The sequence below is a fragment of the Ambystoma mexicanum genome, chromosome 5p (genome assembly GCF_040938575.1).
Source record: "Ambystoma mexicanum isolate Mex_15411 chromosome 5p, UKY_AmexF1_1, whole genome shotgun sequence".
Taxonomy (NCBI): Eukaryota; Metazoa; Chordata; class Amphibia; order Caudata; family Ambystomatidae; genus Ambystoma; species Ambystoma mexicanum.
This window is the reverse complement of record NC_090930.1, coordinates 519,390,165-519,406,391: the sequence shown is the minus strand read 5'-3', so window position 1 is coordinate 519,406,391 and position 16,227 is coordinate 519,390,165. Positions and strand designations below refer to the sequence as shown.

The window sequence follows — 16,227 nt, the reverse complement described above, 5'->3', positions numbered from 1 at the left end:
GAGTGCTTCTTTATGTGATCCGCACTAGATTTAAACACAGCCTTTTCTTGAGGATCTTGGGTTTTGGAAAAATGTATATCTTGGGGCCTATCTCCCGTATTATTACTAGTGAAAACAATCCCCTTCTCAGCTAACACCATCAGCCCTTGTAAGGGGGTGATACTGGGACATACTACTACTGGAATTTCTTGGGAAATAATAGGGTGCCCAATTTGTTGTATGCCTACAGATGTTCTAGCGTGTTTAGTACTAATTATTTTGCCAAAAGCTGTCATCTTTGTTTGTTTAGTTTGTATGCGCTCTAGGCCAACTTTTAGTATATTATTCTCCTCCGTACTTAGGTCAGTATTAATTACCCCCCTGGGCAGGGAGTCTTTATTAATAGGCTCCCCCCGAACCTGACCCTCTTCCTTATTAGAAGCCTTATGACTCCCCCTATCATCTGGCTCTTCCTGAAGCGGGATATTTCTAATTCCTTTGAGATTTGCATTTCTGCCTTTAATTTTTATGTTGGGCATGTTTTTGCTTTTTTTGGACATCCTAACCTGCTTTTTTGTCTTTTTTCGTCTACCGACAGGGGATTGGGGCACCTCATTTATATCGTAGTCCGAGCTATTTACTGGAGCTGTTACATCATTATTCATGTTTGAACCTATTTCTAATACCTGGACTGCTAATTTTTCCTCTCTATATTTTGTCTTTTGTTTACATTTTTGCCCTTTTTTAGAAGAAGTATGTTGGGAGATTATTGAACCCTCACTACTAATGTTTAAACATTCCCCCTCTTTTATCATTTCTCTCACCTGCATCTGAGCGCTGGAATTTTCCGCGTCCTGTTCCTGAGTAGGCCCTTCTGTTGCCATAATTATGGCATCCAGAAGGACCGAAGGACTATCTGGACAGCTCAGTTCCTTTCCATAGTTTTCATTTGACTTTATTATCTCCTTTTCCCTGGGAGACTAGATCCTCTACCACTATATTTGACGAGGTGGGGCGATCTCCTGTAAGCATAACTTCCAACAGAGTAGTAATTTTAGCATCCATGGTCATTAACCTAGTATCTTGTTCCTCTCTATATTTATCAAATAGACTCTTTTCTTTAGTAATCTGTTCATTAATGTTCTTAACCTCCACTATACCCTCCAAGAAAGCCAGACGAGTCACCAATTGGTTAAAAGCCGCTTGTTGCCCTACCATAGAGCAGCCAATAGTCTCTTGGGATTCACCTAGGGTTTTCAAAGCCAAATTCAAACTAATGTGTAAATTGGATAGAAGTGGTATCAGGTAATCTCCTCTCTCCTCCCTTCTCAAACCAGGAGACTCCTGTTTATCTTCGGCTACCACACGACTTTCCAATATGGTTCGCTGAGGGTCGGTAGCTTTATCTACAGTTATGGGTAAGTAATCCCTTTCCTTATCAGTTTGGGTATAGCTAGTCTTACTATATATAGGTGGTATAAATGTCTTTATAATCGGTCTAATAGGGGATTGGAGCCTACCCTCTTGTTGTTTCCACATTATAGGAGTGTTTCTATTTTGTGAGAGTATCTCAATTGGCGCACCCTCTGATAAGCTCCTCACCCCCTTGTCTTTGGACAAAAATCTACCTACTGGTATCTCTAGATCAACAATTTCCCTCAGCAAATGACCTGTAGCATCTGCCGTAATAAAGAAGGAATCATCCAAATCACTCTCCCCAATGGGCTGGTTAAGATTATACTTAGAACGAATGGGGGTCTCTTTAGATTGGTCCCTCCCGCCAGCCTGCTTAAAGCTCCCCGACTGAGGAGAATCGAGGGCACATTGCACCTTATCCTTATTATCCTTCCCAAAGATAAAAGTTGCCGGCGAAATGTGAGTGAATTGCAAAGTTCCACACGGTTGTTTCCCCTTCCATATCAGAGAATCCAAGCATTGATTATCCCCTGCCTGTAATTTCCCAGTAATAATCCTCTTCTGAAGAGGAGTGGACGCATGATACCGAACTACCCTTTTAGTACCAATTCGACTTTGTTGAAGACATTCCTCATCTGTAAGTTCCTGTCTGGAGTCTGGAATGTCCCTATTAGCCCCCGTATCCTCTATGTCTGGTATGCCCACATTTACCTCAGTCAAAGCTGCAACATTCAAAATTGCAGGATCTGTGGTAGGATATCCCTTCGGGCTCCCTTCAGCTCTAATATTAGAATTTTCATTAATATTCTCAACCAATAAAATCGAGGCAGCCATATTTTCAGTGTGGTCAATACTAATAAGCGCCTCACAATGAGTCAGAGAGCCTGATTGAACCTCTACTATCTTAGTAGCTTGACTCACAGCAGTTTCAAACCCGCTTCTAAGTGCGGGCATATTATAAAAAAAGAAAAAAAACTAGAAAAGAAATATATTAGAAAATATTGGATTAGAAAAAAGAACACACTGAGGGGAGATCAACTCGCAGCCTCTAAATAGCAGAGACAAGTTTAGTTTTTTTTTTTTTTTTTTTTAAAAATGGCTGGGAACAAGACTAATATAAAAACCAAATCATTCTGTACTGTAGTTGTGCCAAAAGGAATGTGTTTAAATTAAACCCAGAGGGGAGAACAACTTGCAACCTCTGATATAATTATAATTGCATCAGCTTAGAAGCGTAGTTATTTAAAATATCCACATTTAAAGAATGGGTTTAAAGAAAACACTCGGTTGCAGGGTTGGGAACGCCCGACGGCTAGTGGAGCTGCCAGAGTCCGACTCTCCACCACGTACCCTGGAAGCTTAAGAAGGATGTAGGTCAAAAGTTAGTAGCAGTAGACCAGATTACTCACAGCCAAACAGCGGCTCCAGCCCTTACTGCCTCCAGGGCTTAGCGCCACAAGGGTGGATATGCCGTCAATAAGTCTTCCTTGAGGGGTCACGTGATCCTTCACGTGACCAAATGAAGCTCTGCCCCTCCTGGGAACGGAGACGAAATGAGCAGCAAGAGCAAGCAGCTTGCAGTGCTGCTTAAAGGTAAGCACAGCTGATAGGTTCCAAATGCTATTACTGACAGCACACTCGCAGAGAGCTAATTCCAATTGGATACCCTGTTTAGTTTCCAGCTTTATGTAGCTCCGATTGCCTTTTGGTTGTGACTAGGGGGTATTGCTCACAGCTCCTAATGCCTCCCAAACACAGAAGAGCTTGTTTTTATCTCAGCCCATGTTTCATCTGGGTCGTCACCCACCAAATGCACAGGGAAACTTGAGACTGATGTCAAGATGTTTGCCATATGAACATGGCCAAGGAGGCTTGTCACTGACCAACCCAGGTCCTTAATTACTTGTTATTGTTTTATTTGTATTAGTGTTTCAGTAAAATAATTTTCACGCAATTACATACATAACATATATGCATAAACACGAAATATTCCCAGCGAGAATAATACAGTTTAAAAAAGATAGTTAATATGAAATCTTGGTAATTTCACAAACTTAATCATCTGTTATGTGGCCAATTGACAAGGTAGACATTATTTCTACCCATTCCACTTCCCATGTTTTTCGTGGCTATTACCATAGATGGGATGTTGCAGTGCATACATCTACCCCAAAAAGCAGACATGTTTAGTGTTTAGGCATTGTGTACAAAATAACCTATTTGGTCGCTTCTCATTTAGTCAAGAGCAATGCGTGACAATGTGTCTAATGTTATTACTGTTGGGGCATAATCAACAAACTCTATTCTCCCTAGCTATGTCCAGACGGGAGCCCATTACTGCCAAGCAAGGGAATTGATTAAAACTGGCTAACATGTGGAACCTCTTTACTTGTGGCCCCAGGCTTTTAAGCATATAAGGCTGTGGTTTGCCTAGCATACATGTTTGTAAGACATTCTCCTGTATAGAGCAATAGCCTTTCACTAGTTCAAGATAAGCACAAAGGTCCCAGCAAAAGGCCTTCTTACGCAATTGTGCTATCAAGGTGTATAATTTCAGATTGCAATAAATGGGCCACTGTATTTTATCAGCATAGGTGATAAAAAATGTATTGAGGCCATCTAGTGTCTTGTTCTTTTTTTTTATTTGTGTTTTAACCAGATTTGATTTTTCACAATTACATTTTTTCATATTGAAGAAAAATGTAAAAATGAAGAAAAGAAGAAATGCTATCAACTAAAACCTAATGCAGATAATTCCTCATTAATAGCATTTTTAGCAGTATTTTGATGGAATAAACTCAGTCTCTTGGAGAACTCTAACAACATTGATTGTCAGAGCAGTTTCGTGTCCAGTGATTAGTCTGTTCCAAAACATCTGTGAGGATATAAGTTCTTGGTAGTCAGTGGTTGAAATAAATCTCCCCAGAGGTTTTTTCCTGTCATTCCAGGTTCCTTGACACTACTGCAGGAGATGTTCGAGGGACTGGTATTTTGGGTCTTTACATCCCAAACGTAAGATTTAGCATCGATCTTCCTGACCTCTTCTTACGAGCACGGCCCCTGTATGAATCAGGTTAAGCCACAAATTCTGCCTTATCTTAGGATCTGGAAATTTTATTAAGTATCTTGGGAGGAAACCCAGACTTTTTTCATAGGGGGAGAATGATGCTGTGGCTTGTGATGATCTCATTTTGTCGATTGTTCTAATCCAGTCATTTTTCTCAATTGCCTTTTTTATCTTCATCGGGTTTGACACTAGTGTCGCTTCAACCGTGTTGCCAGTGATTAGAATCTCATGTGTCAGATTTTTTAAGTCCCATAAAACGGATGGACGATGCACAAGGTGATTTCTGAGATCCTCGTATAGTGAGACCAATTTCCAGTCCATTTGGGATTTTAAAGATTTTAGTCCCAACTCGAATCTTGGGCATGCCAGTGGGAGGCCTTTCGGAAGGTTTAAAACCTTCTTCCAGATTTGTCCCTCTATTTTATTCCAATCAATAGTCCAAGCAAGTGGTTTGGCCTCAATGCCATAAAGAGGGGTTGGTATGATCTTAGCTTTATAGAACTTCTGTGCTGGTAGAAATTAAAATGTGCAAAATTGGCCTACTATTCTTTGTAGTTGTGCTGTGAGTTGATTGGTCTTACAGATGATTTCTGACATTGTTTGGGCAATTCGGGGGTTTGATATACAATGTATATCCTAGAAATACAGTTTCCTCCATCACTGGTATTATTTGGCCACCTATCATCCTGGAGGAACCATCTCCCTTCTCCTTGCCACCAAACACAACTATTTTTGTTTTTTTCCGGATTCACTATTAAGGCATTTCACTTCATATAGATTTCTAGGGCACTCAGCATCCTCTGCAGTCCCACAGGTGTTCTATCAATAAGAACAATGTAATCAGCGTACATGAGCCATTTCATTGCTTCATGGCCAACTTTGACACTTGCTAACACTGCAGAGTCGACCTCTTCACCGAGATCCACGAGATAGAAGTTGAAAAGGAAAAGGGCAACCATGCTCCATTGACTTACTCCTCTTTTCACCAGAATTTCTTCTGACAAATGACCTTCCATGTTCAGTCCGACTGCTGCACTGTTCTCATGAAGAGCTACTAAGATGTGCAGTATAGATTTCGGGGCACCTCTATTGCTGAGCTTGAGCCATAGTCTCTCTATCAACTAAATCAAAGGCACTGGATAAGTCTACAAAGGCGGCGAATAGCTTTGGTGATTTCTCCTTTCCATTCCCATTACAAAGGGTTGCCAATGCGATGCCGTTTAGGCCTGTGGATTGTCCCCTTCTGAAGCCTGTCTGTTGCTTCGGTATGATGTTGTTCGATTTGGCCCATTTCTCCAGTTCTTTCATCAGTAGGCCAGAGAAAATCTTACTTTCTATATCTAACAAAGTAATGGGCCTATAATTTCTCAGGTCTTTTCAAGCACCTTTTTTGTTAATGGGAAAGATTAAAGCTGTTTTCCATGATTGTGGAATTCTTCTGGTCTTCAAAATTCCACAGTTGTCGCAGAATTCTTGCCCACATCGCTGGTTTTTCTTTTAGAACCTGATAAGTGAACCCACTTGGCCCCGCCGCTCTTGAAATGAAGACTTATTGATTAGCTCTTTAATAGCGTCTTCTGTGATTTCAAATGACCATGGAATGTCAGGTGTATAAGACCTTGGGCCCCCTTTAGGTTTCAGATATTTTTTGGAAAAGTAATCGACCCACACAGATTCTGGTACACAATTTGCTTGAATAGTAGTTTGATCATTACCTTGGGAGCTAATCAATGACCACAAATTACGAGAGTTATTTAATAGCTAAGGTTCTGAGCATTACTTCTTCGTCTTTTTGTAGACGGATTGCTCGTTGCCTGGAACAGTTTTTGTATGTGTTTTTAATGGCCTTTACTTCTCTCCAGAGGAGTGCATTGTCTGTTGTTTCTCTTTTCACAAGATTGACCAAACACTGCATTTCCTGCTTGTTCTCCCAAGTTGTGTTGGCAAATGCATGATTATGTGCAGTAACTTTGTTTGGCATTACAACTTCAGGACGTTGTATTGACAACAGAAAATCATGAAAATGGTGCTTGTTTTCTCCCACACCCACTCATCGTAAGTTTCCATGTCCAAATGTTACACTCTGAGAAACTCTGACAACTATTGGGTAAATTGTGACACACTCAACCTTCCCTTTTCCATTTCTGGACAGAAATGTACAGTAAAAATAAGATGATTCACTGCTGTAGTAAATATGAACATTTATTTTAAAATGAACATACCTTTGCATGGGTTTATTCACAGAATACTTTCTCTTTTTTCATAGCATCTTCATGGAAACTGTGCAAAGTTTTCTGACATGTATGAATTGAAGGAGGATATTGGTGTTGGGTCCTACTCTGTGTGTAAGCGATGTATCCATATATCTACGAACATGGAATTTGCTGTGAAGGTACAGTATATATAAATCATGATCCAGTTTATATTTTTAAAGGACATATGTGCTAATTCACATACTAATGACACTGCAAGTGAACATTTAAAAAAGAAAAAAGTGTATACATACTATTCTGCTGGGCACAGGGCTTAAATGCTGGTGATTTGTTTGAATTGTCGTCTGCACCAAAACATGGTTACCATATTCTTTCAAATGCTCAATTTCTCCATTCTTTTCTATATATTTAATTTGTAGCCTGCATTTTTATTTGAACAGCATTTGGAAACTGGGCACACGCAGCCCTAAAGAAAATGTGACCATGCAATAATACAATTAATGCTCAGAATGTTCCTATTAGTGAGATCCACAATATTAGGATTGCCATATGTGACACTGTTCCTGTTTATGTAATTTCATTGTAAGGCTTTAATGAACCTTAATTCAGAAGCTTTACATTAGAGTAATAGTCTTATCAAGACGCACATATAAGGTTGTGTGTTGTGCACTGGAACAGTTCCATTTTCTTCTCCTATGGTTACTGCTGCATTGGCTGTTGCGTCTGCTTGGTCGAACAGGTTTGTGACCATCCATCACTTCTGTATCTATGATTTATAGAAAAGTTTCCAGTTCTTCTGGTTCTGAATTTTTCTTTGTCTTGTCATCTTTTGTGGCCATCGTTCTTGCTGTCTCTAAAACACTATTTTAAATCCCACTTTGTAGGTTTTGTGTGTAGGTATAAAACATTTTTGTATCTATGGATTCTTCAGGGAAATCACCAGATATAGATATTGTATGCCCTTTAATGGAAAACTGTTTTCCATTTTTAGCCTGATGAAATATCAGTTGTGTACGTTTATGCTGGAGCAGACTGATAATAAAAGAGTCAAGGCTTGGCAGTTTTTGCAGGATTTTTCAGATGGATTCTGGCAGATCGAATGATAACCTAAGCAGTTTTGAAAGTGAAGATTCCATAAAGGTTACAGTATCCATCCCTTCTAGGTTTTCAGAAATCCAAAAGGAATGTCTTAGCGTGCCTTTCGGCGTCTTCTGATCTAATTCAGTGATAGTTGCTGGCTGTTCCTTAATTTTATATTGGAACTGATCGATGGATTAACTTCTCATTGTCAGCCTGTCTTCTAGCTTACTTGTTCTACCAGAGTGTAATCTGAGATCCACTTGTAAGGATTGGAGAATTGCATGCATTTTGCTCATTCTAGTAGCAACGATTTGTATTGTGCCTAGTGCTTACATTTGTTTGTCACTGATCCAGAACAGATAAATCTGAAGGCTGACCTCGTGTGCTTTCTGTATTGCCTGAAGCCATATATAAGGGACGGGATATTTTGACTTTGAGGTATTTTCCATTTTGTATGGTGAAGACGAGAACTCACAGTATAAGGCTCAGTGATATTCTCCAACATCTACAGGGAAACCTAGCAGTGTAAACACTAAACGCCTACATGGGAATACCAGTGAAAAGTTGAAAAAATAACACTCCTATCCAACCAAAACACCTTTCTTCTCCAGCATGGGGTCTGGCATGTATTCAGTCAAACAGGTTTATTCGGATTTAAAAAATCCATCAAACACAAGAAAAACAAAATCACAACACATAAAAGTAATTACAATCTATGCTCTATATCCAAATGCAATAAATCAAAAGGTACTGGGAGGGAGAAAAGAGTCAACCATAGGGTCCCCATTACATCCCACATAGGCCCTTTATTAGTCCAGAGAGTCACAAGACTGATTTCCCACACTTGGGACTCAGTCACAACCCACTGTAGGCCTTTTTCCCAAAGGTGTACAATTCGCTCCAGACAGGACATTACTATGTGTGACAGTTCCAGGGGGAGCAACAGCTCCCAGATAGGGACGCGAGCTGATTGCAATCCCACTATGCGGGGCCCGCATATAACCCTCAGATCTTCTCAGGACTTCCCTGGCCATTTGATCATTCCTGAAAACCAGTTTAACAGAATCGGAGGGGTTTGTACCCTCGCCGGCCAATCTAACACACCCCAACATAGCTTCCCAGGCCACAAAGGGACAATTCCCAACTGTACAAAGCCAGTGGAGACATTTATTAGAAAGGACATCCCTTGGTTCTTGCCTGCCCAAAGGCAGCTTAGGTAACCCATGCAGGAAAACAGTAGCAGTTCTTTGCCCCCATATACACGACTCTTGGAGCTGCGCACCTGTTAAGTAGTCAGCCGGAGACAACAGAGGTTTTTCTTTCAACAATGGTTTATTTACACAACCAACACTTCTCATGTCATTGAATTCATACAACTGAAGACTGTTCCTTTCACCTCGCAGTCACTGCCGTTGCGACTTGCTTTTGTCAGTCCCAATTGTCTCTTATCACACCCCGGCGTGTTCAGGCTTTCAATCCTCAACCTGCCGCTAGTCAATGCAAACAAAAGAAATTAAATAGCAATAGCCCACAGTTCACCTCTTGTAATACTTTTCCTCTGGTTGCCGTTTTTCTGCTCTGTACTGCTGTCTGGAGCCTCGGACAAGGTACGGCGTCACTCTGTAGGCTTTCCACTTCTTCCTAGTAAGCCCATTCGTACTCTCCGCTGGTCTCACTCCAATCGGGTGTGGCGCCCCTCGCCACGCGCGGTTCCTGCAAGAGAAGAAGACTCCCTCAGAGTCTTCAAGTTGCTTTTAACTCTTGACCCACCCCTCCCTCGTAATCAGCCCCTGGTGTTCTCAGCAACAGTTTTTCCACACCTGGCCCTGATTCCCCACCTCCTCCCTGCTCTGCCCGCTGTGGTTTAACCCTGTGCTTTGTGTCTGTTCTGGTGGGTCTCATATGATACGGACACCCGGTTTTCCCTTTTCTTATCTTTCTTTTCCCATCGGTGGGCCCCCTCCCTGATGCAGTATTCCGTGGGGCATTCTAGGATATGTAGTCTTTTCCCTTCCCTTAAAGGCCAGCATTGGACCTGGCTGCTCACTTCCCCAACCTCCTCCTTTCTCCCGTGATCCAGGTCGGCCGCCACCGCTTGCATATCACATACTCCCCCTTCCCCCCCCCTCCGAGGACCCATGCCGTTCGGGCATGTCCATGGCACGGGACAAGTAATCCGCCACCATCTGATATTTTTTCCGGGTTTATGAACAGTCACAAACTGGTAAGGCTGGAGCGTCAAAAACCATCGCAGGACTCTATGGTTTGAGTCTTTTTGTGTGGCCAACCATTTCAGGGGTGCATGATCGATAAAAATGGTAAACTGTCTTCCCAGTAGGTAATACCGGAAAGACTCTACCGCCCACTTTATAGCCAGGCATTCTTTTTCCAACGTTGAGTACGGAATCTCATGTAGAAGTAATTTTCTACTGATGAAGGCTATTGGGCACAGATTTTGTTCCGTTCCCTGTGACAACACTACTCCTAAGCCACATCCCGAGGAATCCGCCTGCAAATAGAATTCCTTTGAGAAATCAGGACAATGGAGAACAGGCTTTGTGGAAATCATCCGGATCAGTTTCTGAAAAGGTTGCACAGCCTCCGGGTTAATCTGCAGGGGACGGGTTGTTTTCAGTGCATCCGTAAGGTGTGCAGCTATGGTAGAGAAGTGTGGTAAGAATCTCCTGTCATACCCCACAAATCCCAGGAAGGCTCGTATTTCTTTTATAGTTTCAGGAGGCCGTAGCTTCTGCAGGGCTTAAATCTTGCCCAACAGTGGGGTTATCACCCCACCTCCCACTGCATACCCCAGATATTTGGTGTTATGTGCTGCCAGTTTGGACTTTTTGGGGTTAATGTGCAGACCAGCCTCTTTCAATGCTTGTATCACCTGGGTCAAATGTGCAAGGTGTTCGTTCCATGTATGGCTGAAGATTACTATGTCGTCTAAGTAAGCTGCGGCATATTCTTCGTGTGGTCTCAGGATTTTATCCATTAAGGTTTGGAAGGTAGCAGGGGCCCCATGCAACCCAAAGGGTAAGACCGTGAACTGAAACAAGCCTTGCAGAGTCGAAAAAGCGGTTTTCAATTGGTCTGCTGGTTTGAGGGGAATCTGCCAATACCCTTTCGTGAGATCCAGGGTGCTCAAGAAGGCTGCTGAACCCAGCCTTTCTATCAGTTCATCAATTCTGGGCATTGGGTAGGCTTCATATTGGGACATGGCGTTCCACTGCCTAAAATCCATACAGAACCTGGTGGTACCATCAGGTTTAAGTACTAGGACCACGGGTGAACACCAGGCACTTTTTGATGGCACAATGGTCCCCAATTCAAGCACGTTGTCTATTTCTTTGGCTATTTCTCCACGTTTTGACTCCGGAATACTGTAAGGCCTAAGACGTACAATTTTCCCTTCTTCCGTGGGTATTGAATGTGTAGCCATATGTGTTCGTCCTGGAATTCCTGAAAAACTCTCGGCCCACGGTTTCAAGGTCTTCAATAATTCGGCCTTTTCAGTCTCACTTAACTGTTCCCCCATTTCAACATCTTGCAGGCTACTACGGCTATTAGCTCTGCTGACTGACATATCTGAGAGTGTTGCACATAGTATGCCCGGTGTTCCTCCTTTCCACAACTTGAGCAAGTTAATGTGGTAATTCTGGAATCTATTTTTCCAGTCAGGTTGTTCCACCTCATAGTTCACTGGGCCCAGGTTTTTGGTTATCTGATACGGGCCCTTCCACTGGGCCAACATTTTGTTTGTGTGGATAGGCAGTAAAACCAGCATCTTGTCCCCTACCTTAAAGGATCGAGGTTGGCTTCCTTGATCATAATACTTCTCTTGTCTTTCTTGGGCTCTCCCCAGGTTTTCCTGCGCAAGAATTCTCAATTTACCCAGATGTTCTCTTAGTTCATTGACATAGTCTGTGAGCGAGGTTTCCTCCTGATGCTCCCAGGTGTCTTTTAGTAATCCTAGTATGGATTTGGGCTGTCTTCCAAACAATAATTCAAAAGGGGATTATCCGGTGGTTGATTGCGGGGTATCTCTTAGTACGATCAACACCCACGGTAAAACCCGATCCCATCCCAACCCTGTGGGACTGGTGGCTCTTCTTATCATCTGTTTAATAGTTTTATTATGTCGTTCCACCAGTCCATCCGTTTGGGGATGGTATACCGAGGTTTTCAAGTGTTGAATTGCTAAGGTTTTGCCCACCTCCTTCATAACCACCAACATGAAGTTACTCCCCTGGTCTGTTACTATTTCCATGGGTATCCCCACTCAAGCAAAGAACGGCGCAAGTACATCACATACTTGTCTTGCTGAGATTCCTCTTAAAGGGAAAGCTTCGGGATACCGAGTGGCATAGTCCACAATCACTAAGAGGAACCTGAACCCTCTACTGGTGGGCTCCAATGGCCCTACAATGTCCATTCCTATACTATGGAAGGGCTCCTTAATCAGGGGCATTCTTTGCAGGGGTGCTCAAGCCGGTGTATGAGGACTCGTTTTTTGACATATGGCACACTCCTGACAATATCTGGCTGTTTCCGCATACACTCCCGGCCAGTAAAAATTCTGCAACACCCTTTTCACTGTCATGTTTTCTGCTAAATGGCCCCCTGTTGTGTGGTCATGTGCTAGTTGAATCAGAGTTTTCCTGTATGACTGGGGAACCAGCAATTGCTCCCTTCTTTTGGTTGTCCGAGCCTCGGGTTACCCTATATATTATTCCTTGATTTTCCTTGAAGTATGGTGTGGTAACTGGGACCCCTCCCGTTGCTTGTGCTTGCTCTGTGGCCCTTTTTAGGGTTTCATCCAGACCAGTTTCAGTAAGGAATGAGGGAAGATGGTCCTCCAATCGACAGACTATGAGGGCAATATCCATTCCTTTTCCCATGTTCTTTTCCGTTCTCTTTTTCTGGCTCTTTTCAGTTTTCTCCCTACTTGCCGGTACCCCGATCTCTGTTGTGGCAAAAGCTGCTTCCTTTAACCATTTGTCGAATTCTGGAATATCTGTCCCTATTAGTACCGGGGCTGGGATGGTGGGAATAATGACTACTTTAACTGGTATCTCGTGTCCCTGTAGCCCCAACACAATGTCTTTCATAGGGTACCCTTTTACATCCCCATGCACACACTTTGTCAATGGTTCTCACCTTTCCTGGGTCTTGCTCACTCACATGCGGTTGTATGGCCGTCTTTCTGCTCCCGCTGTCCATCATGGCTGGTTGGGGATATCCATCCACCATTACCTCGATCACATATGGCAGTTTCTTAAGATATCCTAGTGCTTGTAACGTTCCCACGTCCATGGGTTCGGCCTTGGTTTTTCTGGAACAGAACCGGGCTATATGGCCCCACTCCCCACATTCAAAACATCGGGGCGCCTGCCCTCTTAGGATGCTGGTTCCGTTGGTGGGTTTAAGGTGCGGTCTGTTCCGTGGTTCCTGGATGGCTCCCCGGTAATTGCTGCGTATGATGGGAGTTGTGGGGCCTTGCCGGTAGTGTGGTGAAGGTGCGGGATATTCCGGCTTTTTGATAGGCGGTTGCCACATCTATGGCTTCAGACAGTGTAAGGTGATGATGTTGTCTTACCCACCGTTGTATGGGACTCGGCAGGGCGTCAATGAATTGTTCCAACATCACCTTTCCTCAATCTGTCTGATCGTGGCGGTGTTTGGTTGTAGCCATTTTTCTGCTAAATCTTGGACGCGGTAGAACAAATGCCTGGGGCTCTCGCTGGGTTTTAATCTGGTTTCTCGAAACTGTAATCTATATGACTCCTCATCCATTCCCAGTCTTTCCATCACAGATTTCTTGATGTCTGCGTATGGAGTGTCCCCTGTGGGATTGGCTGCCTGATGGGTACCCTGCATTACTCCAGTAAGCAGGGGCGCCAAAAAGAAAGCCCATTGGTCCTTTGGCCATTGTGCTGCTCGGGCTATTCTTTCAAAGTTCACAAAGAAATAACTGGGGTCATCCCCCGCCTGGTATTTTTGAAGTACGGTAGGGGGAATGGCCGGATGTGCTCGTTGTGTCGCTACTGTTCACCCAGAATCCTCAATGCTTTTCAGCCCTGTTCCTGAGCTGCGGTTTGTACTTGGCAGAGCCTGTTGTAGGGCCTGATGATCTGCTTGCGCTTGATGCCCTTTCACTTGCACTAACTGTTGCAGCTGCTGTTGGCCTTCAGCTAGTGCTTTTAACACGGCTTCCATGCTGAGGAGAATTGGCGTTCCTCTTGGATCCCACCCCTGCCACCACTGTTAAGTAGTCAGCCGGAGACAACAGAGGTTTTTCTTTCAACAATGGTTTATTTTCACAACCAACACTTCTCAGGTCATTGAATTCATACAACTCAGCCAAGGTACAGTGTCACTCTGTAGGCTTTCCACTTCTTCCTAGTAAGCCCATTCGTACTCTCCGCTGGTCTCACTCCAATCGGGTGTGGCGCCCCTCGCCACGCGCAGTTCCTGCAAGAGAAGAAGACCCTCTCTGAGTCTTTTCGAGTTGCTTTTAACTCTTGACCCGCCCATCCCTCGTAATCAGCCCCTGGTGTTCTCAGCAACGGTTTTTCCACACCTGGCCCTGATTCCCCACCTCCTCCCTGCTCCGCCCGCTGTGGTTTAACTCTGTGCTTTGTGTCTGTTCTGGTGGGTCTGATATGATACGGACCCCTGGTTTTCCCTCTTCTTATCTTTCTTTCTTTTCCCATCGGTGGGACCCCTCCCTGATGTGGTATTCCGTGGGGCATTCTGGAATCTGTAGTCTTTTCCCTTCCCTTAAAGGCCAGCATTGGCACCCGGCTGCTCACTTCCCAACCTCCTCCTTTCTCCCGTGATCCAGGTCGGCCGCTTCCATATCACAGAACCCTTGAACAATGGCCACGTGCCCCAATCCCTCCCTCCCTAAGGGGATTGGTTGTCAAGAAGCTTGGTGGACAGTGCACCAGCAGAGTTGGCTTGATACACCCAGTGGGGTGTCCCCTATCAGCGTCAGGGTGCAACTGCTGTTCATCCGGAGTGGGGCTCATTAATGCATGGACAGTCCTTTCGCAGGGTGCAGTGTTCAAAGGTTGCTGTGGGGAGTTGGGTCCCTTACCAACAAGATGTATGCTGGTAGACCCCCCCAGCGAGACCACTCCACCCTTCCCCTCCCCACTCCTCCCCTGGGCATCAATCAGTACCAAAAGCAGTTATTTAATGACTGCAAGTTCAGAGAGCACCTGTGCGCAGGGGCAGCTTCCGACAGTATGCACCTCCTTAAGTGATGGAGCAGAGGGGGGAATAACTGCCGTGGGTGTTGGACTTGAGGGCCCTAAATGGGGTTAAGTGAAGAAAGGAACTGGACCCTGAGATCGTTGCAAGTAGGTTCTCGCTCCAGGAGCTGCAGATGGGACTGGGCGGGAGCTGATCTTCGGTTGCTCCAACGATTTCTGTGTCCATGTGATCCAGAGAGGCAGCAACAGTAACTGGGGGAGGACAGTCGAGAGTAGGTCCCACTATGGACGGGAGAACAAGGGGCAAACGTGGATTTACAAGGGGCGAGCTAAGTGGGGGGGGTGACAGGTACAAGAGGTGCCGGGGAAGCGGGTGGGAGGACTAACACATCACAAGCCCCCACTGCCAGTGCCGGATGCATTGACCGAAGGCAAGGAATATGGGTTCCCAATAGCGACGAGCAGAGTTTCTTGACTGGCAGTGTCTTCGTGGTTCAGACTTGGGAGGCTAGCCAAATTACTGGAGGGTTCTCCCCAACATTGGGTTTCTGGGGTGGGTGCTTTCATACCCTACATGGTGCGGATGGACCCTCGGTATGCAGGGTCAATATCGGGGCACGGGGGGACCAAGATATGGGTCTTTGCTTTGGCTGTTACTCCCGTTTGACTTCTTCTCTTGACAGCCAGGAACTTTCGCGGTGGGGTACACTTGGAAGCTTTAGTGACAGAACATGGGCGGGGTAGAAGGCATAGAGCTGGCCAGTTTCCTAGGCACAGCATGGCCCTTAAAGGACCTCAAGGACTTTAGTAAGGACATGACGAAATCCCCCAGAGCTGGCCAAGAAAAATGAAGTTAATTGCTGAGTAAGAACCCCAACAAACTTCACAGGCTCTACACCTTTTGGGAAACAGTCACGAGCAGTCACAGGTGCAAAACACTCGCCTGCACTTACTTTCCTTTTTGCCCGATAGACCTCACAGGAAATGTCTCTCTCCCCGTACGACCTGCGGCGCCAAACACCACGCCCTTCCCCCGCCATGGGCCCCCCCACACTAAAGGTGCACCACAGTGCTAGCGGTCTCACCTCGTTGACTGGCCTAGTCCAGTCCCTCCAACAGGGTTGGCCCCCATGCGGCTGCCAACACACAGGGTTCGCAGAATCCTTACTCTTTTTTGTGCTGGCCTGGCTTTCATGCCTTTCCTTCCAGGCGTGCTCCCCCGTGGGCTTCCGTCCCTGCTGGGATATGCTGG

General features: G+C 44.7%; 1 protein-coding gene across 1 annotated transcript in view; it reads left to right on the top strand.

Annotated features, from left to right (window-relative positions):
- RPS6KA6 (ribosomal protein S6 kinase A6) overlaps positions 1-16,227 on the top strand; it is a 905,586-nt gene that overhangs the window by 494,194 nt on the left and 395,165 nt on the right. Inside the window, exon 15 of the mRNA XM_069612921.1 lies at positions 6,729-6,854. Within this exon, the coding sequence (XP_069469022.1) occupies positions 6,729-6,854 (126 nt within the window). The remainder of the gene's footprint in view (positions 1-6,728; positions 6,855-16,227) is intronic.